This window comes from Paroedura picta, chromosome 6 (assembly GCF_049243985.1).
Source record: "Paroedura picta isolate Pp20150507F chromosome 6, Ppicta_v3.0, whole genome shotgun sequence".
NCBI classification, from domain to species: Eukaryota; Metazoa; Chordata; class Lepidosauria; order Squamata; family Gekkonidae; genus Paroedura; species Paroedura picta.
Window position 1 is genome coordinate 168,571 of NC_135374.1, and position 27,988 is coordinate 196,558.

General features: G+C 54.2%; 2 protein-coding genes across 3 annotated transcripts in view; one reads left to right on the plus strand and one right to left on the minus strand.

Moving 5' to 3' along the window:
* The first annotated feature begins 11 nt into the window (after positions 1 to 11).
* Positions 12 to 14,186, plus strand: LOC143839248 (F-box/WD repeat-containing protein 7-like). The gene is made up of 13 exons (XM_077341018.1): positions 12 to 331; positions 431 to 565; positions 675 to 998; positions 4,461 to 4,543; positions 4,695 to 4,833; positions 5,085 to 5,219; positions 7,785 to 7,908; positions 7,988 to 8,124; positions 12,335 to 12,448; positions 12,536 to 12,717; positions 12,807 to 13,032; positions 13,152 to 13,362; positions 13,735 to 14,186. Exons 1-13 carry the CDS (start codon positions 188 to 190, stop codon positions 14,001 to 14,003), a joined length of 2,223 nt encoding a protein of 740 aa, XP_077197133.1. The 5' UTR covers positions 12 to 187; the 3' UTR covers positions 14,004 to 14,186.
* Positions 14,187 to 14,248: 62 nt separating this feature from the next.
* The window catches only part of DNHD1 (dynein heavy chain domain 1), a 78,463-nt gene continuing 64,723 nt past the window's right edge, over positions 14,249 to 27,988 (minus strand). Inside the window, exons 35-43 of one of the 2 annotated variants that reach the window (XM_077341016.1) lie at positions 23,874 to 24,052; positions 22,805 to 23,770; positions 22,544 to 22,718; positions 16,519 to 16,605; positions 16,066 to 16,267; positions 15,750 to 15,841; positions 15,492 to 15,647; positions 14,675 to 15,396; positions 14,249 to 14,593 (exon numbers count right to left, since the gene is read on the minus strand). In XM_077341016.1, the coding sequence (XP_077197131.1) occupies positions 14,249 to 14,593; positions 14,675 to 15,396; positions 15,492 to 15,647; positions 15,750 to 15,841; positions 16,066 to 16,267; positions 16,519 to 16,605; positions 22,544 to 22,718; positions 22,805 to 23,770; positions 23,874 to 24,052 (2,924 nt within the window). Of the gene's footprint in view, positions 14,594 to 14,674; positions 15,397 to 15,491; positions 15,648 to 15,749; positions 15,842 to 16,065; positions 16,268 to 16,518; positions 16,606 to 18,160; positions 22,290 to 22,543; positions 22,719 to 22,804; positions 23,771 to 23,873; positions 24,053 to 27,988 lie in introns of those variants that run through there. The other variant, XM_077341017.1, reaches the window with a different exon arrangement.

The window sequence follows — 27,988 nt, forward strand, 5'->3', positions numbered from 1 at the left end:
GGGAGGGGAGGGGCAGGCGATGTGTGCGCGTGCGCCGTTCAATAAAGCGTCTGCGACCGGAGGCTGTGTGTGCCGTGGTGCTTCGTTGTCCTCGTTGCGGCGCAATGGCTGCTGGGAGTTGTAGTGCGGAGGCGGGCTCCCGGCGCAGGCGCAGTACAACCGAGTCGGGGCCCCGGCGGAGACGGCGATGATGATGGCGGCGGCGGCGGCGATGGCGGGCGGGCCGGGGGGCGCCAAGCTGGACATCAACCGGGCCGGCGCGGCGGAGCTGGAGCGCGCCCTGGTGGGCATCGGCCGCCGCCGGGCACGGGGCATCGTGCGCAAGAGGGAGGTGAGGCCCGGCCTGGGGGGGGTGGGGGGGCGGGGGTCCGGCGGGGCCTGACGAGGGGCGCCTCCTTCCTTCCCTCCTTCCTTCCCACCCTCCCGGCAGGAGCTGCGGGGCTTCGGCTCGCTGGAGGACCTGCTGCGCGTCAAGGGCATCACGGCGCGCACCCTGGAGCTCAACCGCCCGCGCCTCGCCTGCCGCCCGCCCCGGAGCCCCCCGCCACGGCCGCCCCCGGCCCAGGTAGGCAGCCCGGCGGGGTAGGGCAGGGCAGGGCGGGGCAGGGTGGGGCGGGGGGTCGGGCCGGGCCGGGCTCCGGGGCACGCCTGGCCTCCGCTTCCGCTTCCCGCAGGCCGAGCCCCGCCCGCGGGCGCCCGACGACGAGCCCGGCCGGGGCTGCTGCTGGGAGGGGCCGCGCGGCGCCGAGGCCGGCAGCTCCTTCGAGCCCGACGCCCCGCACGGCGGCCCCGCCAGCGCCACCAGCACCGCCGCCAGCACCGCCAGCAGCAGCAGCAGCAGCAGCGAGGACGACGACGACGAGGAGGAGGGCGAGGGCGCCCGGCCGGCCGGGGACCGGGACGGGGACGTCTACTTCTACTGCACGCTGGACGAGCGCTGGATCGACTACCTGGAGCGCACCGAGGGAGGCGGCCTCGTCCGCCAGGCCCGCCCCAAGGTACGGGGGTCGCTCCCGACCCGGGCACCAAGGGGGAGCCTGGGAGGCCCTTCCGGCACCGGGGAGTGCCTCTGTGTGGCCCCGTCCAGCTCTTGGGTGCCCTGGCTGCAGCAAAGAAGGCCAGAGTACTTCAGCCCTGGAAGGGGCTGCCTCAGGAAGTGGGGAACTCCCCCTCATGGGCATTCTTCTAGTAGCAGCTGGACAGACCCTTCTCCTGGACTACATGAGGCCAGTCCTGACTGGAGCAGGGGGTGGGACTGGATGGCCTGCATGGCCCCTTCCCACTCTAGGATTCTAGGAGTCCAGTTCAGCAGTGGAAGGGGCTGCCTAAGGAGGTGGGGAGCTCCCCCTCACTGGCCGTCTTCAAGCAGCGGCTGGACAGATCCTTCTCCTGGATGCTTGAGGCTGATCCTGCACTGAGCAGGGGGTGGGACTAGATGATAGATACCATAAAGCAGGGATAGTCAACCTGTGGTCCTCCAGATGTCCATGGACTACAATTCTCATGAGCAAACGCTGGCAGGGGCTCATGGGAATTGTAGTCCATAGACATCTAGAGGACCACAGGTTGATAACCCTGTCATAAAGGTAAACGAAAAACACAACCTGAAAAATAGGCGAGAACCAAACCGGTTTGGAGTGAAAATAATTATAAAAATGTTGTTGTTGTGGTTGTTAGTTGCGAAGTCGTGTCCGACCCATTGCGACCCCATGGACAATGATCCTCCAGGCCTTCCTGTCCTCTACCATTCCCCGGAGTCCATTTAAGTTTGCACCGACTGCTTCAGGAACTCCATCCAGCCACCTCATTCTCTGTCGTCCCCTTCTTCTTTTGCCCTCGATCGCTCCCAGCATTAGGCTCTTCTCCAGGGAGTCCTTCCTTCTCAGGAGGTGGCCAAAGTATTTGAATTTCATCTTCAGGATCTGGCCTTCTAAGGAGCAGTCAGGGCTGATCTCCTCTAGGACTGACCAGTTTGTTCGCCTTGCAGTTCAAGGGACTCGCCAGAGTCTTCTCCAGCACCAGAGTTCAAAAGCCTCAATTCTTTTACACTTGGCCTTCCTTATGGTCCAACGTTCGCAGCCATACATTACAACTGGGAATACCATAGCCTTGATTAAATGCACTTTTGTTGGCAGGGTGATGTCTCTGCTTTTTAGGATGCTGTCTAGATTTGCCATAGCTTTCCTCTCCAGGAGCAAGCGTCTTTTAATTTCTTTACTGCGGTCCCCATCTGCAGTGATCTTGGAGCCCAGGAAAATAAAATCTGTCACTATCTCCATTTCTTCCCCATCTATTTGCCAGAAATTGAGAGGGCCGGATGCCATGATCTTTGATTTCTTGATGTTGAGTTTCTAGCCAACTTTTGCACTCTCCTCCTTCACCCGCATCAACAGGCTCTTTAGTTTCTCTTCACTTTCTGCCATTAGAGTGGTATCATCTGCATATCTGAGGTTGTTGATATTTCTCCCTGCAATCTTGATCCCAATTTGTGACTCCTCTAATCCCGCCTTTCTCATGATGTGCTCCGCATACAAGTTAAATAGGCAAGGCGACAGTATACAGCCTTGCCGAACTCCTTTCTCAATTTTGAACCAATCAGTGATTCCATGTTCAGTTCTCACTGTTGCATCTTGACCTGCATATAAGTTTCTCAAGATACAAATAAGATGCTCTGGTATTCCCATCTCTTTAAGAACTTGCCACCATTTGTTGTGCTCCACACAATTAAAGGCTTTAGCATAGTCAATGAAGCAGAAGTAGATGTTTTTATGGAACTCCCTAGCTTTCTCCATGATCCAGCGTATGTTGGCAATTTGATCTCTATTCCCCCTGCCTCTTTGAAATCCTGTCTGTACTTCTGGAAGTTCTCGGTCCACATATTGCTGGAGTCTAGCTTGTAAAATTTTGAGCATAACTTTGCTCGCATGAGAAATGAGTGCAATGGTTGGGTAGTTTGAACATTCTTTGGCATTGCCCTTCTTTGGGATTGGAATGTAAACTGACCTTTTCCCATCCTGTGGCCATTGTTGAGTTTTCCAAATTTGCTCGCATATTGAGTGTAGCACTTTTATTGCATCGTGTTTTAAGATTTTGAATAGTTCAACTGGAATGCTGTCACCACCACTAGCTTTATTGTTGCTCAGACTTCCTAAGGCCCATTTGACTTCACATTCCAGGATGTCTGGCTCCAGGTCAGTAACTACCCCATTGTGGTTATCAGGAATGTTAAGCACGCTCTTATATAGTTCTTCTGTATAATTTTGCCACCTTTTAAAAATCTCTTCTGCTTCTGTGAGGTCCCTGCCATTTTGGTCCCTTATTATAAAAATAGGAGCATCTTATTGGAGATGTACTTAAAACTATTTAAAATATTTGTTGGCATTCATGAAATATCTGGATGAGAACACCAGTATTGCTAGGTTGTTAGGACTAGCACCTAACACCTTTTGACAGGTCTTTTGACAGAGGAAAATAAAACAGATGCACGCACTGAAATATATATTTATGTACAATATATATTACAGCAAAGTGAAAAAAACTTATTTGATCAGGTATAACTAGTTCCATTTCGGCAAGGTGTTGTTATTTAGCAGGATCTTCAGCCAGCTTATATCTTACATCACCCCTGGATATTTGAGATTCATCCTGCATGCTAATCTGACGAGAGGTCCAAAATGAGAGCTGTGAAATGAGAGGTTATATAGGCTGGCCCTGCAGCATGGGGTTGGACTAGATGGCCTGGATGGCCCCTTCCAAATGTATAATACTACTAGAAGTTAAGCCCACTGTAGGCTAAATACAGCGGGCGCTAGCAGCCTCTCCCCCTGCCCCCCTCCCGGCGGTCTTCCCTGCTTCACCTGTTGGACTGCTGGCCAAAGAGAAGGAGCCCTGCAGGGAGGAGGAGGAGCTGTGCAAGGGACTGCGCTTGGGAATGCGCAGCAGGCGGCTTTGCAAAAGCAGAAGACTCCCATGGAGCGCACAACCGACCCACCCCTGGCCCCCCAGGCAGTGAACGACATTATTATTATTATTATTATTATTATTATTATTATTATTATTATTATTATTATTATTATTATTATTATTATATTTATAGCCCGCCACTCCCTTGCGCACGGCCTTCCCCCATTCCCTCCTGCTCCCCGCTCCACCCCCACCCTGTTCCCAGCATGCAGTGTGCCAGAGTGCAATGCATGCTGGGGCTTGAAGTCCCGCCACCCACCCCAACCCCCCCTTTAGCCTTTTATTAACAACCATCTGTGGTTACAGATAATTCTGTGTATAGCAAAAAGGGGGGCTTCTATTCCTTCGTAGCAGGGGAAGCACTCGCATTGGGAAGGGCACGCCCATCTAAGGTGGACTTGGTGGTGGTGGGGTTGCGGGTTGGGGAAGAGGCTGCTGTGGAGACCTTCTGTGACACTTGGAGGGCTTGCTCACATGGCTCGCTCACTTTTGTGCAGATGAAGCGGAAGTCTGAGAGTGGTCCGGACAGCAGAGCCCAGTCTCCAGGGAAGAAGCTGTGCAAGAGTTCGGAGCGTGGCAGGTGAGGAGGGGGAAGAGGCGGGAGGCTCAGTCTTGTGTGGGGGACAGCCAGATGTTCCACAGTGGGGAAGGAAGACTGGTGTTCTGTAGCAGCTGCGGAAGACAGGGAACTGCCAGCTACCCTTTATCTACTGCCCTTGTTTCCTTCCTAGGGGGTTGAGTCCCTGTGTTGTGAGTCCCTCAGCAACCTTTGGCGACCTGCGAAATGCCAAGGGGGGCCAGACCCGCTGCCGCCATATTCCCCCTGTGGCTCCGCCCCCTGAGCTCCAGGACTGGCTGTGTACATTCCAGGTGAGGGCTGTGAAGCGGGTGGGAGGGGTTGGTGCACTCTGCGAGGCCTTCTGTAGCTGGGAAGGTGGCAGATATCAGAAGGTAGCAGAAGGGCCCTCAGGGTGGCAGCCCCTGTTCTCTGCTGTGGCTAGCTCTGTGGCACCATTGTAAGGCTAGTGGGAGATGCTCAGGCAGCTTTTGGGGAAAGCTGCAGTGGGGGCAGGTTTCATTGCCTAGGTGGGGGCCTGATTCTGTGTCTCTTCTCTCGGCAGCACTGGAGTGGCCCTGAGAAGCTGCTGGCCCTCGATGAGCTCATTGACCGTTGTGAGCCTCCTCAGATCAAGCACATGATGCACGTCATTGAGCCCCAGTTCCAGCGGGACTTCATCTCACTTTTGCCCAGAGAGGTGGGGAGCTAGCTGGGGGGGGGGGGAGGGGGGATCTCTGGAGCACAGCTCCTGGCAGAGTCCGCCACTGAGTTCGTAACCTAAAGGTTGAGCTGCAGAAAATATTTCTTTAAAATATTTATTAAACTATTCATTTATAATTATCTCTAACTGCTCCTGTGGAGTGGATAAAATAAAGCAGTAAGGGCCCGAGGGCGGGCCTTGTCCAGAATGAGGAAGGGTGCCCATTGGCTCCTTCCCCTGGACTGACAATCGGAGGGCCCAATCGGCAGGCGTGAAGCGCCTCCTGACCCCCCCCACCCCCCCAACGTCGGCCGACTGCCGCCATTCACAGCCTGCCCACCGACACGACAGGTAGATGGCGGGCCTCGGCCACCAGGCGGCAGGGGGGGTGCCGGACCTCACTCTTTGCCGGCCCCCGAAGCCATCTCAAGGGGGAAGCTGCTACCAGGAGGCTTCGAGGCACGGGAAGAGCCAGGGCCGGCACCTTTCTGACGTCCTGGCCCTGCCTTGTTCCCAGCCCCGAAGCCCGCGCTGACGAGCCCCGCGTGCTCCACCGAGCGCGCCTGGTGGGGGGCCCAAAGGCTTCGCGGGGGAAGGCGCCTACCGCCGAGGCCCGACCATGCCACCCGAAGCCTCCCGCCGCCCCACGCAAGGCTTCCCTGGGGACCGGCCCTGCCGCCCACACCCGCGCTCCAACCCCGGAGCCTCCAGCCGTGGCGCGGTAGTAGCCCCGCGAGGTAGACGACCCTACCACCCATTTTATTCAGAAATTTTATTCAGAAATAAAATGGGCTTTAAATCTAGTTTGGTATAATTAGGTAATCATAAAAATTAAGAATGTTGAGAAAACTTTTGTCATATATATTGTATAATGCAATCAACAATAACAACATACAAGGAAGTAAGACCAGACCCAGTTCACCCAAAGGGTGATAAAAAACACTGCCTAATATGGGTCTCCCGTTTGAAGCATTCTCCATAAGACCACCCTCTCAGTGTTGACTGTCTCTCTTTGAAAAGGACATGCTCATGTTTTTCTTGCTTAACATATGGGAACACACTTTTGAATGACAGCAGGGCAACCCCAAGAGTGGCGGTCTTTTGAATAATACAGCAGAGTTTGGGTTCCGTGTTAGACAACTTTATATTCAACGCATATTAGTTGAAGCATCACCTTATACCTTACACACATTTACCACCCAGCAAACCCTAATGGTTTTCAACCTTCCTTATGCTGCAACCCTTTAGTACAGTTCCTCAACGAAAAATTAGGCAAGTGTTCTTTCACAGAAATTAAACCAAAACTGACCAATGGCATGAAGATTCATGGTTCATGATTGTATAGAAATTGGTTTTTTTCCCCAGTAGCGCTGCTGGAGCAGCTGGCGGCCCAGTGCAGGTACAGTGGCGATGCCCCCCCCCCGCCCCGGCCACCAAGCAGCTTTCCCTACCGCGACCCCTGTGAAAGGACCGTTTGACCCCCAAAGGGGTCCTGAGCCCCAGGTTGAGAACCACTGCCCTAATGTTATTTAGTGCATTTTAAATTCCTTAAATTCCTTAAACGCTAAGGAAGACCCTCTAGGTTTGAAACTAATCTGGTCTTACTTACTTACGAGTGTTTTTATTGTTGAATTAATTTTATTGTACTTTGGATAACAGAGATTTTATCCCCGCGTATATTTTCAATTATATACACCTGATTCTTATAATAAATAAATCTTTGTATTTTTAGAAAATAAAACTTTTTCTGCAGCTCACCCTTTAGGTATTTAACTTGTCTAGTCAGGTTGGGTTTTTGATTCCCTTAGATTTTTTTAGAGTCTGCCACTGGAAACAGGAGAGAGAGTTGAAACCCTGCATGGACATGGATGGGTTGGGATGAGGGGCGCAGGCAGGACACCCAGGGTGTGGATATAGGGGAGGCTTCTGAGCATGGAGGAGGAAGGCAGCATGAGAGGTGGGTGGGCCAGGCAGGGAGCCACATGGGATCAAGAGGGTGTGGGGTGGAGGGAAGGAGAACTGAGCTGGGAGGCAGGGGCAAGGGAGCGCTGGGGGTGCGTGGGTGGGGCAGTCTCAGACCTACTTGGTCCACCTCGCTTTCCCTTTGGCCTAGCACCCAGTTTTCCCAGTCACCCTTCTGACTGGGCTGGAGAGGCTGCAGCTGCTTCTGGTGAGGCTTTCCTTTCAGAGGTTTGGTGACACTGAACATGGAGAGGCAGCTGCTTGGGGGGGTGGGGGTGGAGGGGGGGGGAAGTGTTCCAGTGCGAGTTTGCATTGCTGCGACTTCAGTCATAGCGAGCTGTTGTGATGTAAGGCACCTGCCTATCCAGGTTGTTGCAGGGGTAAACTAGCAGGTGGAGAAGACCTTGCAGGGCTGGGTGAGCTGCTCCTCCAAGCCCTTGCTGCCTGGTCCCGGCCCCTCTTACTCTTCCTTCTTGCTGGAGGCTGGCGAGGCAGAAGGGAGTCCTGGAGCAGATGAGTGGAGCTTCTGGACTGGGTGCTCTCGACTCTTCCAGCAAGGGGGAGCTTTGACTCCTGACTTCTAGCCCCCTCTCTTGACAGCTGGCGCTCCATGTGCTCTCTTTCCTGGAGCCCCGTGACCTGCTCCGGGCCGCCCAGACATGCCGTGACTGGCGCATTTTGGCAGAGGACAACCTGCTCTGGCGGGAGAAGTGCCGTGATGCAGGTGAGGCATTGCCTAGCCCCTACCCAGCACCTGGTCTGCCTGCCTCTCTCTCTCTTACGGGTATCCTGGGTTCTTATAGGGATTGAAGACCCGTTGAGCCTGCGCAAGCGGCGGCTGCTCAGCCCTGGATTCAGGTACAGCCCCTGGAAACTGGCCTTCCTGAGGCAGCACCAGATAGATGTGAACTGGCGCAGCGGGGATGCCCGGCACCCCAAGGTAAAGTGCCTCCCAGCAAGCAGGCTGGAGCCTGGGGAAGTCTCACTCCCAGAGCACCCATGACATGTCGTTTGGCTCAAAGTGGGTGGCAAGGGGCTTCCATGCCAGCGGCATTGTGAGCACATGGCAGGAGGGGAGGAAGGCCAGGAGATACTGGCCCTCTTGCCTCCAATTCGTGCTCATTCTCAGGTTTCAACAGCAGTGAGCCATGGAATGCCTTGGAGCCCAAATTGGCTGAATTGTTCTCTGTGCCCCCCATCCCACCACTTTCTTCTTCTCTGGATCCTTCTGCTCACAGCAAGAGGTGGCTCTGGGAGAGTTGGCTCTAGATGTGTCTTCAGTGGTGAGGGGTGAGGAGAGAAGAAGAAGAAGAAGAGTTGGTTCTTATATGCCGCTTTTCCCTACCCAAAGGAGGCTCAAAGCGGCTTACAGTCGCCTTCCCATTCCTCTCCCCACAACAGACACCCTGTGGGGTGGGTGAGGCTGAGAGAACCCTGATATCACAGCTCGGTCAGAACAGTTTTATCAGTGCCGTGGCGAGCCCAAGGTCACCCCACAGAAGAAGAAGAAGAAGAGCAAGAGTTGGTTTTTATAATCCGCTTTTCACTTCTTGAAGGAGTCTCAAAGCAACTTCCACTTAGCCTGAGCAGCTCTAAGAGGACTGTGATTAGCCCAGGGTCCTCTAGCTGCCTGTATATGGAGCAGACCCAGTTCTCCAGATTAGAGGCTGACACCAGCTCTGTGTGAGCACCAAAGGATGGGCCGGCAGTGGTACATTGGATCAAGCCCAGAGCCAGGCAGGAGAGTGGTGCTCCTTCGTGCAGCTTTTGGGGCTTGGCTCCCATTTCTGACTGGTCACAGAGAGGGGAATCCTCTCATCCGCCATCCAGCATGCAGAGGGGTTGTGTTGTGTGGAGGCTGTGGCCCTTGACGTATAGGTGCATGGTCACTGTTGAATAGGCTGCCTACTAAATTCCCACCATGCATTAAATTTTCACAAGGTGCTGTTTCATGTCTCATGAAACGGTCACATAAAAGTGATATTCAGTTTTGTATTTTGATAGTCAAGTAGATCAGTGATTGCACAGTACAAGAGGTTAGATCCTGTCCATTGGTAGCTCTGGTGCAAATTGATCTTTCCTGTCACTTGGCCAGAAATGGCAAAGGGAGTTGAGGTTGATTTGGGGCATCTGTGGGGAATTGAACCATTTGATAAGGTTCCACATGATATTCTTGTTGACAAGTTGGTAAAATGCGGTATGGATCCTTATTCTGTCAGGTGGATCAATTACTGGTTGACAAATCATATCCAGAGGGTACTTGCTAATGGTTCAGCATCTTCTTGGAAAAGAGTGACGTGGAGTTCCCCAAGGATCTGTCCTGGGGCCTGTGTTGTTCAACCTATTTATAAATGACTTGGATGAGGGATTAGAGGGGATACTTATTAAATTTGCAGATGATACTAAACTGGGAGGGGTAGCAAACACAACTGAAGACAGGATGATAGGCTCAAGAAGTGGGCTAAACTGAATAGAATGAAGTTCAATAGGGACAAATGTAAAGTTCTGCATTTAGGTAGGAAAAACCAAGGACACCAATATAAGATGGGGGAAATTTGTCTTGGTAGTAGCATGTGCGAAAAGGATCTAGGAGTCTTAGTAGACCATACATTGAATATGAGTCAGCAGTGGGACTCAGTGGCTAAAAAGACAAATGGGATTTTGGGCTGTATGAAACGGAATATCGTGTCCAGATCACGGGAGGTGATGGTACCACTTTGCTTGGAGTCCTGGGTTCAGTTTGGGGCTCCCCAGTTGAAGACGGATGTTGACAAACTAGAGCGTGTCCAGAGGAGGGCAACAAAGATGGTGAGGGGTTTGGAGACCAAGACGTATGAAGAAAGGTTGGGGGAGCTTGGTTTGTTTAGCCTAGAGAGGAGATGACTGAGAGGGGATCTGATAACCTCCTTCCAAGTATTTTAAAGGGTGCCATGTGGAGGATGGAGCAGAATTGTTCTTTCTTGCCCCAGAGGGACAGACCAGAATGAATGGGATGAAATTAATTCAAAAGAAATTCCATCTAAACATCCGGAAGAAGTTCCTGACAGAGCGGTTTCTCAGTGGAATAGGCTTCCTCGGGAGGTAGTGGGTTCTCCATCTTTGGAAATTTTTAAACAGAGGCTAGATATAATTCCTTTTGAGGAGGGGGGGCAAGGAAGCTTGTAGCCAGACGCGGATGTTGGATTTTCATAGAACAAACTTTAATAAACTCAGAGACATGATGAGTGTCATACCATGGAGGAGAATGCTGGAAGGGAAGGGAGCATGTGAAGGATAGGCGCTACTCAAACAAGAGCTATTGCATGCTCAAGCAATGACTTTCCCAGAAAGACACAATCACTGCAGGAGCTCTAAGAAGCCTATTTGGAAGAACAGAGAACTTCAAGAGGCACTAAGAAAGAAAAGGAAAATTTTCATGAAATTCAGGGAAGGACAGAGCTCTACAGGTTACTAGGCACTGTAGATCAATCAACAGAAAGGCCAAAGCTGAGAGTGAGCTAAGCTTGGCCAGGAAAGTCCATTGTAACAAGAAAAGATTTGTCAGTGAGGAGCAAACGTAAAGTAAAGGAGGCAATAGGCCCACTGTTGGGTGTGGATGGACAAACTCTAACGGAGGATGCAGAGAAAGCAGAAAGGCTCAGCGCCTATCTTACATCTGTTTTTTCCCACAGGTCAAAGTGTTTAGGCACATCTAGAGATGGCTGTAGCCAAAGGATAGTGTCTGGGTGGCAGGTTAACATGGATAGAGAGGTTGTCGAGAGGCATTTAGCTGCACTGGATGAGTTCAAATCCCCTGGCTGGATGAAATGCACCCGAGAGTGCTCAAAGAACTTTCTGGAGAACTTGCAGAACCCTTGTCCATCATCTTCAGGACCTCTTTAAGGACTGGAGATTTACTAAAATTTTAGCTTTACTAAAATTCAAGTAAACGACATCAACCGAATTTCCACGATCCAGCAAACCTGTTACTTGATCAAAGAAAGAAACCAGGTTGGTCTGATAGGACCTGTTGGAGACAAATCCATGCTGATTTCCTTGGATCACCAAATTGTACTCCAGATATTTGCAGATCGCTCCCTTTAACATCTGCTCCATTATCTTCTCCACAACAGAGGTCAGACTCGCTGGTCTGTAGTTTCCCGGGTCATCCTTCCTCCCTTTTTTGAAGATCGGAATAACGTTTGCTCTCTTCCAGTCCTCCGGGACATCTCCAGTCCTTAAAGAGGTCCCGAAGATGATGGACAAGGGTTCTGCAAGTTCTCCAGAAAGTTCTTTGAGCACTCTCTGATGGAGAGGCTGATTCTGTGAAGGCAAAGGGTGGCAGATTACAGTAGATGAGCAATTGGGATGTGATTGTCCTGCGTAGTGCAGGGGGTTGGACTAGATGACCCATGAGGTCCTTTCCAACTCTGATTCTATGTTTCTAAACCTTTGACCTGTGGGAAAATACAGATGTAAAATAGGCACTAAGCCTTTCTGCTTTTTCTGCATCCTCTGTTAGAGTTTGTCCATCTGCACACAACAGTGGGCCTATTGCCTCCTTTACTTTATGTTTGCTCCTCACAAAATCTTTTCTTGTTAATCTTTTCTTTAAAATCTTTTCTTGGATCAACAGATTAAGCACACTCACCCAGCCTGGAGTGCCAGGAATCTGGGAGTGATATTTGATACCTTTCTATGGAGGCTCAAGTGACCAAGGTAGCCCAGCAGGTGTTCTTTCACCTTTACCAGGCTAGGCTACTAGCACCCAGCTACTACCTGGCTCCGGATGACTGAGCCACAGTCACCCATGCATTTGTCCCCTAGCTAGACTTGCGTAGCTCGCTGTACATTGGCCCTCTCTTGCTCCTGCTCTGGAAGTTGCAGTTGGTTCAAAATGAAGCTGCCAGAGTCCTTACCAGCACACCATGGAAGGGCTCCTATATGCCCTGTGCTCTGGTAGCACAGCTGTGGAGTGAGCAAAGTGGGGAATGACCCCCCCCTTGCTCCTGTCTCCTCTGCCCCCCTCACCTGCTGCAGTTGAGCCTTGGATGCATTGTGGGAATCCTGTGCCAAGCCAGGAGTCTTCATTCCAGCCCTAGTGTCCTTTCCTAGACCACCTGATTTGCAAGGTCCGGCTTCAGCCCCTCCCCCTCTGTTTGGCTTGATAGGTCCTGAAAGGGCATGATGACCATGTCATCACCTGCCTCCAGTTCTGCGGCAACCGCATCGTCAGTGGCTCGGATGACAACACACTCAAGGTCTGGTCGGCTGTCACAGGGGAGGTAAGTCTAGCGCCAGCTCCCCCATCCTTCCTGGGTGCTTGTCCTTCACCCTTGCTTTGAACATCTCTCCCCCACCTCTTTCTCCAGTGTGTGCAGACTCTTGTGGGACACACGGGGGGTGTTTGGTCCTCTCAGATGAGGGACAACATTGTCATCAGTGGATCCACCGACCGGACTCTGAAGGTGTGGAATGCGGACACGGGGGATTGCGTGCACACCCTGTATGGCCACACCTCCACTGTGCGCTGCATGCACCTGCACGGCACCAGGTATGTGGATTGGGGGAGGCCAAAGAGGGAGACTCCGGGGGGCAGGCCCTCCCCCGCTGCCCGCCCAAGATGCTCCTCTTCCTTTGCAGGGTGGTGAGTGGCTCCCGGGATGCTACGCTGCGCTTGTGGGACATCGAAACGGGACAGTGCTTGCATGTGTTGATGGGCCACGTGGCGGCCGTGCGCTGCGTCCAGTACGATGGGCGGAAGGTGGTGAGTGGCGCCTATGACTACACAGTGAAGGTCTGGGACCCAGAGACGGAGAGCTGCATCCACACCCTGCAGGGCCACACCAACCGCGTCTACTCCCTGCAGGCAAGCGAGCGAGCGAGCGAACACGCGGGGGATGCCCTCTTCCTGTCTGCGGAGTTCTGTCGCAGCAGCAGTAGTAGCAGCAGCAATGCCGAGCTGCTGCCTGTCTCTCTTTCCTGCAGTTTGACGGGATCCACATTGTCAGTGGTTCTCTGGACACCTCAATTCGGGTGTGGGATGCAGAGAGCGGCAACTGTCTTCACACGTTGATGGGTCATCAGTCCCTGACAAGTGGTATGGAGCTACGGGACAACATCTTGGTCTCGGGCAACGCAGACTCCACTGTCAAAATCTGGGATATCAAGACAGGCCAGTGTCTGCAGACACTGCAAGGTGGGTGTGTATGTGGGGGGAGGACTCTGGCATGGCTCCTTGTGGCTGGCCAAGTCTTGAGCAGTGGAACTGGCAGCAGCCCTCCAGGGTCACGAGCAGGAAATGCTCTGGCCCTGTCCAGTGGAGACACTGCTGGAGCTGTTACCAGGGATGCCCCGCCCAGGTCGTCTGTCACTGAGCTGGTGCTCCTCCCCCAGTGGCCTGCCTCCAACTGGGAGTGACCCCTTCTTGGGCATCATGAGCTGCCACAGCAGCGGGGCATGTGCAGCTCGGAGTGGAGGAAGGGGGGCAGTGGCGGTGGCTGTTGATGCTCCTCCCAGTTAACAAGCTCCTCCTTGGTGGCGGGTGCGGGGTTCCCATCCTCTCTTGCAGGTCCCAGCAAGCACCAGAGTGCAGTGACATGCCTGCAGTTCAGCTCCAAGTTTGTGGTGACCAGTTCAGATGACGGCACTGTCAAGTTGTGGGACCTGAAGACGGGAGAGTTTGTGCGCAACTTGGTGGCCCTAGGGAGTGGGGGCAGCGGAGGGGTCGTCTGGCGCATTCGGGCCTCCAACACCAAGCTGGTCTGTGCAGTCGGGAGCCGCAATGGGACAGAGGAGACAAAACTGTTGGTGCTGGACTTTGATGTGCCTCCAAAATGAGGCCGGCGACTTGTGTGTGTTTGGGGGTGACCCCGCGGGACGGGGGATGAGGTGGCAGGTGCTGCCAGTCTAAGCACCTTATTTATAAAGGGGGGGGGGGGTTGTACAGGGCGGCTGGCAAAACAAAGCAGCACGAGGGCCTGGTTTTGTATACACAAGTAATAGATCTCTTTATTTCTGTAAGCGATGGGCTTGCGTGTGCTGATGTCTGCAGGCTCAGCCAAAGGAGGTGTGGGGCACTTCCTTCATAAGCCACCTTTGGGCAGAACGCTGACAGCATGGACCCGTCGCTGGGCACACACCTCCGGGGCCAGGTGGCATGGCAGGGCCACATGCATGACCGCCTGCTGGCTGCTGAGGGGCACAGAGGTGTTGGGAGTCCCGAGGAACACGGGGCACTGGTACGTGGGCCCACAAGAGGGCGTCTTCCACGGCTGGAAGGTGGCTTGGACTCGGACGGCGGGCAGCGGGCAGGGCTGGCATGAGATGGTCTCCTGTAGCCGGCAGCTGTGGGTGTCCCAGACAGCATGGTGTAGCTCCAAGCCAATCAGGTAGAGCCCCTTGTCAAGGGGCAGCATCACAGGCAGAACCTAGGGGAGCCAAGGGCTGAGTCACCATCTGGGAACTGCCCCCGCCTCCTGGATTCTCCGCCTGCCTGCCTGCCTGCCTACCTGCTGCTCCAAAGAGTAACGGTCCAACTCTTGCTTCTCGGCGCGGGCAGCCTCCTGCCGCAGGGCCAGGAAGAGGCGCTGGGGGTGGTGGAAGGCAGCCAGGTGATAGGGCCCTCCCCCAGTCTGAGCCCTCAGATAGCTGCAGAGGAGCTGGCAGCGGCACCGGAGGGTCTCCAGCCAGGCCTGAGGATGCCAGGGGCCCGCTGAAGTGTACTGCAGCCAGCATCGGGGGACCCTGCCCAGTGCCAGCTCCTGCAGGATGGCTGTACAGCGTGGGGAGGCGCAGGGGGGCCCCTGCAGATGCTCCTGGCTGCACTGCAGGTCTCGCTGCACTTGATGCAGCAGTGCCAGGAGGCCGCCTGCCTCCTCCAGGAGGAAGCGCTGCAGGGGCCGCGGCTTGGGGCGGGGCTGCCCCTTGGGCGGGTGCCCTCGAGCCCCCACCTCCCTCCCACACTGTTCCAGCTGCTCCTGCAGCTCCTGGGCCAGTTCCAGTCCCTGCCCCACCAGCTCCTCCCAGGCTGCTTTGTGCTGGGCATCACGGGGGTACCGGGGCTGCCACAGGCCCTGCGCGGTTTGCAGAGCTGCCAGCATGGCCCGACTGCGGCTGGCCACCAGTTCCCGCTGCAGGCCGTTGCTGAGGCCCACCCAGGCTGGCTCCATGGGGCTGGGCAGCTGCTGGATGCGTGCCTGGGTGGCAGCTGCCGCCTCGTCCTCGGACAACTCTAGAAGGGAGGGAAGAGTAGGGAGAGGTGCTGGCCGTTTGGCCTGCCTTGTTCAGGTGGCAGCCCAGGCGGGGGTGGAGGGCTATCATGCTCACTTGGACTGGGACTTCCACGGACGGCGGCCAAGAGGCTGGGGAGGCCAGGCTCTGTGGGCAGCGGGTGTGTGTCGGAGGCCAGGCACTGCTGGCTAAGGCTCTGCATGGCCTCGGCATCTCCAAGGTCCAGGATATGGCCCCCATAAGGAATGTTACCTGTAGACGTGGAGGGACTGTTAGCTGGCATGATGGACTGGGAGGGAGGGGGGGGTGTGGAAGGCTCCCTCCCTCCCTCCCTCCCTCCTGCTTCCTCTCTACCTGCCAGTTCCTGCAGGGCTCCTGGGGGGCTGTCCATCAGCCGGCTCAGCCGCTCGTGGGCCTTGAAGCCTTCCCAGAGCTCCTCGTGGCTCCTGCAAAGGGACGGAGGGAGAAGCCCCTGGCAGGGCTTATGGGGCGGTTCCTGGGCCACCAAGGCCCTCTCTGTGCCCAGGCACCAGGGGTGTCGACCACAAGGGCTGTTTTCCCTGGGCCACTGCGAGGCACAACCAGACCCTTCCTCTCACCACTCTTCCTCCCACAGACCCCTCCATGTGGAGGAGGAGGAGGCAGCTCTTGGGGCCCCGTGCTCACTCACCACAGGTAGGATTCGGCCTGAGTCCACTGGCTGTAGGCCTGCCGGTACTGCAGAGTTGCGTGCAGCACCAGCAGTGCCAGCTGCGGGTCAGAGTCCAGGCCAGGCAGCTGTCCCTGCAGGAACTGATGGGTGTGGGCCAGGATGTCCCTGAGTTCCAGGGGAGTCTCGCAGAATAGGACCACGGCGTTCCGATGGACAGGTCCTGGGGGCAGGGGCAAGGTCAGGCCCAGGGGCCAGTGGGGAGGAGGGGCTGGTCTGTGGTGCTCAAGAGCCACCACGAGGCCTTCTCCTTCAGCTCATCTGGAAGGCAGTGGTGAGGGGCTTGCATGGCTCACTGGGAGGTAAGAGGACAGGCCTCTTACTGCTTTCAGCGTCCTGTTTCCCATAAGACTCTCGTGTTCCCCTGTGAAAAGTGGGGGAGGGTTCACTCCTGGACTCCAGCAAAAGTCATACCTGGTACAGAAGCTGGGGCATCAGCTGCTGTGATGAACCAGAGGCGGAATTTGGGGTGGATCTCCAAAGCCCCCCCTTCGACGTCCCCTGCCAGGCAAAAGAGGAATTGGGGGCAGATGAGCACAGGAGCCCCTAAAGTACATCTCGCCAGCTGTCTCTGACAACAGGCCACCAGGACAAGGTAGCCATGGCACTTCCATGCCATTCTCTTCTTGTGTACTGGGAGAGGGCAAGAATCATAGAGTTGGAAGGGGCCATACAGGCCATCTAGTCCAACCCCCTGCTCAACGCAGGATCAGCCCTAAGCATCCGAAAGCATCCGAGAAAAGTGTATCCAACCTTTGCTTGAAGACTGCCAGTGAGGGGGAGCGCACCACCTCCTTAGGCAGCCTATTCCACTGCTGAACTACTCTTGACTGTGAAATTTTCCCCCCTGATATCAAGCCTATATCATTGTACTTGTAGTTTAAACCCATTACTGCATGTCCTCTGTAGCGAATGGAAACAGCATCCTGCCCTCCTCTAAGTGACAACCTTTCAAATACTTAAAGAGGGCAATCATGTCCCCTCTCAACCTCCTTTTCTCCAGGCTGAACATTCCCAAGTCCCTCAACCTATCTTCATAGGGCTTGGTCCCTTGGCCCCAGATCATCTTCGTTGCTCTCCTCTGTACCCTTTCAATTTTATCTACGTCCTTCTTGAAGTGAGGCCTCCAGAACTGCACACAGTACTCCAGGTGTGGTCTGACCAGTGCCGTATACAATGGGACTATGACATCTTCTGATTTTGATGTGATGCCCCTGTTGATACAGCCCAAAATGGCATTTGCCTTTTTTACTGCTGCATCACACTGCCTGCTCATGTTTAGTTTACAATCCACAAGTACCCCAAGGTACCTAGAAGCGTATCCCCCATCTGACCCAGATGCAGAACTTTACACTTATCTTTATTAAATTGCATCTTGTTCTCATTTGCCCATTTTTCCATTGTGTTCAGATCTCGTTGAACTCTGTCTCTATCTTCCGGAGTATTTGCCAGTCCTCCCAATTTGGTGTCATCTGCAAACTTGATGAGTAGTCCCTCCACCCTCTCATCTAGATCATTAATAAATATGTTAAAAAGTACCGGGCCGAGCACCGAGCCCTGAGGTACCCCACTACTCACCTCCCTCCAGTCTGATGAAACACCATTGACAACAACTCTTTGTGTGCGGTTCTCTAACCAATTCCCTATCCACCTGACTATCTGAAAATCCAGATTGCAGTCCTTCAACTTATCCATCAGAACATCATGGGGAACTTTATCAAAAGCTTTACTAAAATCCAAGTAAACGACATCAACCAAATTTCCCCGATCCAGCAAACCTGTCACTTGGTCAAAAAAGGAAACCAGGTTGGTCTGACAGGACCTGTTGGAGACAAATCCATGCTGACTTCCTTGGACCACCAAATTGTCCTCCAGATGTTTGCAGATCGCTCCCTTTAATATCTGCTCCATTATCTTCCCCACAACAGAGGTCAGACTCACTGGTCTGTAGTTTCCCGGGTCTTCCTTCCTCCCTTTTTTGAAGATCGGAATAACGTTTGCTCTCTACCAGTCCTCCAGGACATCTCCAGTCCTTAAAGAGGTCCCGAAGATGATGGACAAGGGTTCTGCAAGTTCTCCGGAAAGTTCTTTGAGCACTCTCGGGTGTATTTCATCCAGCCCAGGGGATTTGAACTCATCCAGTGCAGCTAAATGCCTCTCGACAACCTCTCCATCCTTGTCAACCTGCCACCCAGACACTATCCTTTGGCTACTGCCATCTCTAGATGTGCCTAAACCCTTTGACCTGTGGTGCTAGTAGGCCTTCAGGTACTAGTAGCCCATCAGGTGCTAGTAGGCCTTCCTCAAGAAAGCCTATCCCATGGTCCCAGAAACCAAATCTCTCCTGCCGGCACCAACTACACAGCCACTGATTCACCTCCATTATCTTCCTCTCCTGACGCATTCCTCTTCCCTTGACAGGCAAGATTGAAGAGAATACCACTTGTGCCCCCATTTGCTTGAGCTTCCTCCCTGTCAAGCGTTGCAAGAACTCACAACAAGCTTCTTTAATAAAGAAAGCGTTTATTGAGAAGTTACTTCATACACCTAAGCTAAGAAAGTCAAATCTGCCTGAGTTCACATTTGCCTCCCCTTATCAATAGTGTTCTCCCGCCCAAAACTTGAAAGTTCCCAGGGGAGGGGGAGATGAGGCACCAGGTGCCATAAACCATAGTGTTACTTCTCGCACGTCCTTGGTCGTCTCCGGAAAAGATAAGATGTTATGGTTACAAAAGGCAGACCCAGCCGGCAGGTTCAAAAGACAAATAATTCACAGCTCCCTGAGATAGGAGGATGCAGCAGAATAGTTTCGATTTCAGGCATGCAAGCATAATATATGGGCCTTGGTTACATGGGGCCCCGGGAACAGAAAGGCAAAAAGGCAAAGCAAACAGAAAGACAAAAGGCAAAGCAAACAAACATGGAGAAGCTCATGTCAACTTATGGCAGGAACAGGCAGTGATCCTGACATCCCCCAGATCTTGATAGTCTTTTTTAATAGGAGCGATGATATTCATGGACATGTCATTCGTTCCCACATGGACCATCACAAATGGGTAGCGATCCGTAGATTTGAGGAGTTTGGGCAGCCGTTCTGAAATGTCTTTAATTTTCGCCCCTGGCAAGCAACACACCTCTCGGGTTAGGGGTCGGGCCCAGCCACATGGCAATCCATTCCTCTTAGCAGGGAGTCTCCAATTACCAGTACTTTTTTTTCCTTCTGAACTCCATTTCCTTCTGTCCCTGTGGTCTCTTCACTTTGTCTTAGTTTGTTTTGGGTCCTCTTTCCTCGTTGACACTTGCACCTCCTCTGCAAGGGCCTGAAATCTATTCTGGAGCTCCAAAGGCCCCGAGAACTGTCTCGTTTTACGCCATTGAGTCTTTTTCCGAACTGTCTGCAGAGGCTCCGTAATGAGGTCAATCCCCTTATCCTCTTCAGGACTGATTGTATGCTCTTTATTCCGAGTTGCACAACTCTGGTCTATGAACGCCTCCCCTTTCTTACTTTGGGTCAGAGTAATAATGCTTTCTTCTAATCCCCTAATCTTTTCCTCTAAAAGTCTTACCAGCCTACACTTGGGGCAGATGTAGTCCATCTTGTCTTCTGGGAGGAAGGCAATCATGTCACACTCACTGCAGATGATGGGATGAGTGTCCTGGAGGTCCATTGTAACTTGTAGGCAGTGCAACTACTTGGGAAATATAATCTACTGATTCTAATTGCTAGGCCAAGAACCCCAGGCTAAGAGCTTTTGCTCGCGCCTCTGGCAGGGAGCAGCCCTTTTTAATCCTTCCAGCAACCACCTCGCTCAGCAGCACAATAGCCTCACCTGGTCAGCAGCAACACTCCCCAGTAGCTCCCTGGCCTTGCCTTCCTCACCCCAGGGGCCAGAGGAACACGGCCTGAGAGCCGCTTCGGGTCTCCACTGGGCATAAACAAGCCAACTGAAGACTGGTTAGCTAAAGCCAGCTTGGCGTAGTGGCTAGGAGCGCAGACCTCTAATCTGATGAGCCGGGTTCGATTCCCCGCTCCTCCGCATGCAGCCAGCTGGGTGACCTTGGGCTTGCCACAGCACTGATAAAGCTGTTCTGTCCGAGCAGGAATATCAGGGCTCTCTCAGCCTCACCCACCCCACAGGGTGTCTGTTGTGGGAAGAGGAAGGGAAGGCGACTGGAAGCTTGTTTGAGACTCCTGGAGAGCCAGTTCGGTGTAGTGGTTAGGAGTGCAGACTTCTCATCTGGCATGCCGGGTTTGATTCTGCACCCCCCCACATGCAGCCAGCTGGGTGACCTTGGGCTCACCACGGCACTGATAAAACTGTTCTGTCCGAGCAGGAATATCAGGGCTCTCTCAGCCTCACCCACCTCATAGGGTGTCTGTTGTGGGAAGAGGAAGTGAAGGCGACTGTATGCCGCTTTGAGCCTCCTTCAGGTAGAGAAAAGTGGCATATAAGAACCAACTCTTCTTCGTTCAGGGGTTCAACTGCCCCCCCCAACCAGTTAAGGCGAGTGCCTCAGGGTTATGCTGAATCCAGCATTACTACTGTAGAAGCAAGCTAATGGAGATGGAGCCCCACCCTGCCCCTGGCATTCTTCCAGGTTATTTAGCCCAAAATTAGCCCCATATCTTAATTGAGCTGACAGAGGATGGTTAGGGCTAGGCTACTGAAATGCACATGACATGGCTCTGCCCTTAACGGCTTTAACTTGGAAACGCCCATTCGTGCAGTATCCTGTAGCCTGGTTATGATGGTGTGCTTTCTGCAGACACTACCAAAGAATATCAGGAGAACTTGCAGCATCCAGCCAGGAGCTCCATCCCATCCAGGACAAGGGTATGCGGCAGCCAAGCAAGTGGGTCCCAGAGGCCAAGGCCCACCAAGCATTGGGACACAAAGACCCCTTTCAGTCACCCCAGCAAGTAGCCATGGTGGGTTCACTCCACGGCCTCCTGCTGTGTTCTGTTGCTGACAGGTCAGCTGTCAGTTTGGGGCAAATGGGGCTTCCGTGTCTGGAGAAAATGAACCTCATGCCCTGCCTGTCATTTGCCACCTGAAGCCGAGGCTTCTGCAGAGACTGCAGCAGGTGACTGTTTTGTGATCTCTGAGAAACAGCGAAGCCTCACCCACTTCCAACAATTGATAGCAAGAACCAATTTTCATTCAGGTCTTGCAAGTTGTCTAAAGTTTGTCCAAAGGGCTTCTGACCACTGAAAACCCCAGCTGGGTTTGACCACACATGGTACTGTGAAGGCCACCTCTGCAACTCTGACTGACATTCTGTTTCGGGCTGATACACAGATGTGGGTTCTGCATTCTGCTAGCCCCTGGGGAGGGGTTGTAGGAACCGTTCTGTGGCTCCGGGTCTGCCTCTGGGCAGTGGGGTTCCTGTGTCCAAGGTGGAGGTGGACAGAGCCAGACCAGCATTTTCTGCTTCAGGTGTGTCTCCTTTGAGGATGTCTCCATCCTCCAAACTCCCAAGAGGCCCACGAGCCTTGGAGGAAGTGCCTGACTCTCCTGTTGCCCTGGATCCTTGTGGACTCAGCTGGGAAGCCGGAAGAGTCGGGGTGGGGGCAGCATCAGTGGCCGCCCTGCAGCCCACTGCTCACTCGCTTTCACTTGCATGTGGATGCCTCTCACTAGGGCACTCCCAGGGAGGGCCTGGTGGCTTCTGGGCATCTCTCCCCTAGCTCAGATGTCAAATTGAATGACACAACTGGTCCATCCAGGCCAGAGCTGTCTCCTCGGATTGGCAGGGGCTCTCCAAGGTCTCAGGCAGAGTACAGGTCTTTCCCTTCACCTCCTGCCTGGTCCAAAAATGGAAACAGGGACTGAGGCCAAGACCAAGCAGCATCTCTTCCACCGAGCCACAGCTCCTACTTTCCCGGGATTGCCTGAGCACCATCCTGTGGACGGAGGCTGACGTACTGCCTGTCTGTCCATCCTTCTGGAGGCTCCCATGTCGTCTTCCATGTTGTCCACCACTGAGGCACTTTACTTTTGCGGGGGATGGTGCAAAAACGCCTTCCCACAGCAATTCCTCTCCTGACAGTTGCATTGGGGCGGGTGATAAAAACCCAAGGAAACAGCGGCCTGCTGCTGAAGGGGACGGAACTAGCCCTGCAATTGCCCTTACAGCGGGCGCCCTCCTGCCTGAGGGGGTCAGAAAGGCTCCCACACCACAATCTGTTATGGAGAGAGGAAAGGAAGGCGAAGGTAAGCTGTTCGGAGACTCCTCCAGATAGCACTAGGAGGGGCTTCACTGTTGCTTTTGGCGTTCTGGTTTCATTTTATTTGAAGTTACATTTGTTATTTTTATATGGAGGTTTAAACTGCCCCAGCCGTCATTGGAGAGGGGTGGTTTTATCAGGCATGCTGTGGGTGGGGAATGCTGCTGGGTGGCTGGCCACTCCCCACCCCCACCCTGTGCACAGCCTCACCTGCCTGCCTGTGGAGCACTTGGTCCAGCTGGAGCAGCACCTCGGGGTCCCACTGGTGCTGCAGGTGGCAGTTGTTCAGTACCAGCCACTTCCCTTTCTTGGCACAGAAAGGCAGGACTCGCCACACTCGGCTGCCGGCGTCCGCGGTTCCAATGGAGACGACCACCACCTGGCCCTGCACGGGAGTCAGCACAAGGCCCCTCAGCTGGGCAGGACCCCAGGACCGGGAGCCCCCTTCCTGCCCTCATGGCCCCCTCTCACCGCCTGTCCTCGCTGCTGGGCCATCTGCTCGATCCAGTGGAGAGGAGGCGTGAAGGAGCCCGGAGCCCCTGCGGGCGGGGTGAGGAAGATGATGGGCTTGTGGGCCCGGCTGCAGGAGTACGCGTGGGCAATGGCCAAGACCTCGGTGGGGGAGCAGCCCAGCAGGCAGGTGCTGAGGTCGGCAAGAACACGGCTGATGGCTTCCGGACACAGGATGCGCCACAGGATGGCCCGCTGGAACGGGCGGAGGTGGGCATGGCTGGGGCAGAGGGCCAGCCCCACCACGGTGGAGGGCAGGCGGAAGTACTCCTGCCACTGTGCCACCCGCCCAGCCAGTGAGTCCCGCAGGCCATGGAAGCCAGGGAGGCTCTCCAGCAAGGCACACTCCTGCCAGGCCTCCTCCGTCACCCAGTCGGGCCTGGCCGGGCCGGGTGGCGGCTGTAGGAGCTCTTTTGCCACGGGCTCCCGGAAGCCCTGGAAGAAGGCCAAGCACTCAAGGGGGCTGGCGTCGCCCGCCACCTGCAGCGCGGCCAGTGCCCCAAGGAAGAAGTAGAGGGGGCGGTCCATCACCCGCAGGCCTGGCAGGGCTTCGGTGAGCATCTGCAGCAGCACGGCCCGGCGGAGCTCCAGCAGGCGTGCCTCCAGGGACTCCTGCTTGCCGATGTCAGGGCGCTTGGTGGAGAGCAAGGCCTGGCGCATGCGGCTGATGCAGGCGTCGGCGGGAAAGTGGTAGAGCGGGTGGAGGCGGCCCACCCGCAGGAGGGCCTGGTGGAGCACCAGCCCAAGGCGGGCCACCGGCCGGTATTTGTCACACAACGCAGCCTGGTCCTGGTACAGGGAGACCATGTGCTGGTGGGTGGCGCGCAGGGCTTGGATCTGTGTCTGCAGCAGCTGCACCATCGGCATGAAGTTCTCCTCCTCCAGCAGGGACCTCTGCGGCTGGGAAATCAGCTCCACCAGCTCCTCCTGAAGGAGGAGGAGGAGGAGGGGGAGGGAGGGAGGGAGGGGGGCTGCTGCTCAGGGCTCAGCTGCCAGTGCCCAGCCCTCCTCCCCCCCAGATGTGGCTTACCTCTGTGGCCTCCAGTTTGGCCTCCAGCTGCACGACCCCCAGCTGCAGGGCCTGGCGGTGTTTCAGGATCTCCCGGCGCTCAGAGCGCAGCACCTCTCCCAGCATCTGCTCCTCCAGTGCTGCAGGACTGAGGCTCAAGTCAATCACATTGAGGCCCTTCAGCACCTTTGCGTCCAGCTCTGCAAGGAGCAGTGGTCACTGAGGGAGGCTCCCCGGGCCAGTGCCGAGGACTGCCCCCCACACCCTCACAGCTCTGGGACCAGACCAAGGGTTCTATGCCCTGCTGCCGGCCGGGCACGGAACAAGGCACCCCCCTCCCTCCCTCCCTCCCTCCCACCCATCCACCTCTGGGCAGCTGGCTTCACAGCTTCCTCCTTCCTTGGGGTCAGCCAAAACCAAGGAGGCAAGAGGAGCCCGGCTGGCTGGGGCATTCTCTTCCTTGGGGGCTCGGCATCCTAATGAATACATTTTATTTATGGCCTGCCTTCCTCGCCGAGACTCAAGGCAGATTACAAAATGAAAAGCAGTGCCCCAGGAACAACGTCAAAACCAATGGTGTAATAAGAACAGACTGTGAAGTTAGGAAATGGTGAGGAGGAAAACGAACTTTAAGATGGAGGGTGGCAGAGACTCTCTAACGGGAGGTTTTGAGGAGGAGATTGAATGGGCACCTCTCGGGAGGGTGTCATTTTTGAGTCCCTGAGAGGGGGGGGGGTTGGGGTGGGACTGGAGGGCCCTTGGGGATCTCTACAAGCATTCGGTGTGTCTGACTCTGCACAGAAGACATGGGGGAACCCCCTCCTGGTTACAGAAATGAGAAAACTGCAGTCCTGTCGGAGCTCTCAGCCTCCCTTCACCCTCACAGTCACAGGGTGTCGGTTGTGGGGAGAGGAAAGGGAAGGCAATGGGAAGCCGCTTGGAGCCTCCTTCGGGCAGAGGAAAGCGGCATGTAAGAACTCTTCTTCTTCAGTAACCTCAGGGCTCTCCATTCTCTCCCTCCCAGGGTGTCTCTTGTGGGGAGAGGAAAGGGAAGGTGATGGGAAGCCGCTCTGAGACTCCGGCCCTCCACAGCAGTGCAGGTCTCTTTGAGCAAAGAAATACAGGGCTGGGCATCATCAGCCTACTGGCGACAACCCCAAGATAATTTTCCTCTCAGACTTCCACAGAGTGTGCAGAGCAGACGTGCTCAGGAGGTCATGTTGTTAAAGGGCCTTGTAATGGAATGGGGTTGCAATCCACTTCAGCAACAATTGTACATCTCATCTTAATCTCTGCTGCCTTGTCTGGTGCCTCTGGAGCTCCATTTCCTGCATGGTTGGCTGGTTGCCTGCCTCGCCACAGGCAGTCTGTAGTTTGCATCACTTTCTAATTCTATATCCCTTGCCCAGTTACACTGTTCATTAGTTATTGTTTGGCATCTGACTACATTGCTTTACATTCTGTAAACAGCCTTGAGGCTCAGTGAGACAGGCAGTCACATAAAGAACACAACATAGTGGTGTCTACCTAGAGGTCCAATGGGGTGGGGCAAGACGTGGACCTGCCTTGGGGGGCCTCATCAGAATAATCTCTGCACACGCCTCCCACCCACAACGCTGGCTGGCATCCAGCAGCAGCCCCTTCTGATCTGTAAGGAAATATTTAACCCAATCCAAAACACACCCCTTGATCTCTACTTCTGCCTCCAAACCTCTAAACACGATGGGCACACCCAGCAGGAGCAACGACCAGAATCCATCATAAGGCACTGGTGCTGATTTCATCCCACAATCCGGTCTGAAACCCGATTGCAAAGGGGCCTTTCCTCTGCTCCTCTGGCCTACAGTTCCTTAGCAGGGTCAATCATTCCTAGCAAAGAGTGGGGGGTGAAGCACGAATTTCCTAGAGCAGATGGGTCACCCAGGAAAACCGGGAGCAGTCGTGCCACACCTCTCAGCCACCTGGCCCAGATTATTAGAGAGAGACGATAACTGGCCCCCTCATTTGTCTGTTGTAAAGTTTTTTTGGGGAGTACTGGATAGAGATCCACCTCTGAGTTGTTGGAGGAAGGCACCCGTAGTCGGGAGCCGATGGGCAATCAGACAGAAGTCCAAGGGCACCTTAAAGAAGGACGGCCGTCCCTCCAGCATGGAGCTTCATGAGGCATGGCTCCCTTCATAACTGCTCAGGTGGGCAGCCATGCTGGTATACCTGGCATGAAACTTGACTGGCCTTACTGGAGTCAGTCTTCATTCTGCTTTAATGAATGTTGCTAGTCTTTACAGTGTCCGTGGACTTCTGTTTTGTTGTGCTGTCACAGACTAGCAAGTTTCCCTCACTGTGGTAGAGGAAATTTGGTCTGTTTACCCTGGAGAGAAGGTGATTAAGAGGTGATATGATAACCATCTTCAAATCCTTGGACTGTCATATAGAAGATGGAGCAGAGTTGTTCTCTGTTGCCCCAGTTAGGCCAGAACCAATGGGTTTAAATTAATTCAAAAAATAATGTTGACTAAACATCCGGAAGAAGTTCCTGACCGAGCGGTTCCTCAGAGGAACAGGCTTCCTCGGGAGGTGGCGGGTTCTCCTTCCTTAGAAGGTTTTAAGCAGAGGCTGGAGAGCCATCTGACGGAGAGGCTGATTTTATGAACTTAGGCAGATGGTGAGTGGGTGGGCAGGAAGGGATGTGCCAGGATTTATCTCATGTGACCCTTCCTTGCATACCCAGGGAATGGCTGATCACCATTGTGGGATGGTAGGTAAATTCAGGCCAGGCTGGATTCTGGAGATTGGTGGTGGTGGATCATTTGGGCAGGAGGTCCCTACCAACTCTACAATTCTATTATTCTATGACTCGCTAACATGGTCTTTACATAATTTCAGCAATCAGAAAACAAAACACAACTGGTAGCTTTCATAGATCCTAAGATCCTGTTAAGATCCATCAGGGTGACCAGATCAAAATGCTCCACGAAGTGATCTGACTATTCATTTCTTCTGTCTAAACAAAGTTATAAACAATATTCAAATCAGAGGAGATTGAGATGTTTTTTTCAACCAAAGCTTTGCAAAATCATCATAAACACTCGACAGATTCTAAATTTAAACACTTAGATGAGGAGTCAGCAAGGGTCAAAACATCTTGAATAACTAGGAGCTGCCCTCTGCAACAGGATTGCTGAAATAAGACGGTCACCTCCAGAATAGATTTCTGTAACTCGCTCTACATGGGCCTGCCCTTGTCCCTGACCCAGAAATTGCAACTGATGCAAAAAGGGTCCTCACAGGAACACCTTGGAGGGCCCATGTCCAGCCTGTGCTGAGGCAGCTGCATTGGCTACCCGAATCTGGTTCAAGGTTCTGACTTTTACCTTTAAGGCCCTCCGTGGTCTGGGACCCACATATCTGAGGGACTGCCTCTCACTCCTTGCAGTTTTACGCTCTGCAGGTACCAACTTACTGGTCGTCCCTGGCCCCAGGGAGGCACGCCTGGCCCAAACCATGGCTAGGGCCTTTTCGGTCCTGGCCCCTACCTGGTGGAATGAGCTCCCGGAGGAGCTGCAGGCCCTGCGGGAACTTCCGGCTTTCCACAGGACCTGCAAAACCGAGCTCTTCCGCCAGCTTTATGGCTGAGGCTGACACGGTGAGAAAGATCTGATGCCCCCCACTAAGAGAGTCAGCGATCTAGCATTTGTCATCCCTCTTCCCACTCCTCTGTGTAGTTTGGGGGGGGGGCAGTTAGGGGGATTGCATACTGCCATGTCTTTTTAAGAGGCTGGTTTTACTGTATGTTGATATCTGGAGTTTTAATGGGGTTTTATATGGACAAATTGTACCCCACCACAAGCCAGTTCCAGGAGTGGCAGTTAATGAATCAGATAGATAGATAATGTTTCTGCCCCTCCTTCCGCCACCTTGCAGACCTGCTCTGTCAGACTAGCTTCAGGTTTCAAGCCAGTGCCCCCCTAGATGTCAGTGGCAGGATGGGTGGCGGGGGTTACTATCTGGAACACTGATTAGGACCTTGGTGGCCCCTCCCCTGGCTGCCCATCAGTTACCGGGTTCATGACCACAAAGCCCTTCCTGGGCTGGGAGCTGGTCTCTCCCTTCCTAGACCCCCACCCCCTCATTTGAGA

Coding starts and splice junctions, on each gene's coding strand:
- LOC143839248 (XM_077341018.1), top strand. CDS start 188: ATGATGATGGCGGCGGCGGCGGCGATGGCGGGCGGGCCGGGGGGCGCC. Junction 332..430: donor GCATCGTGCGCAAGAGGGAG/GTGAGGCCCGGC, acceptor CCCTCCCGGCAG/GAGCTGCGGGGCTTCGGCTC. Junction 12,449..12,535: donor GGTCGGCTGTCACAGGGGAG/GTAAGTCTAGCG, acceptor CTCTTTCTCCAG/TGTGTGCAGACTCTTGTGGG.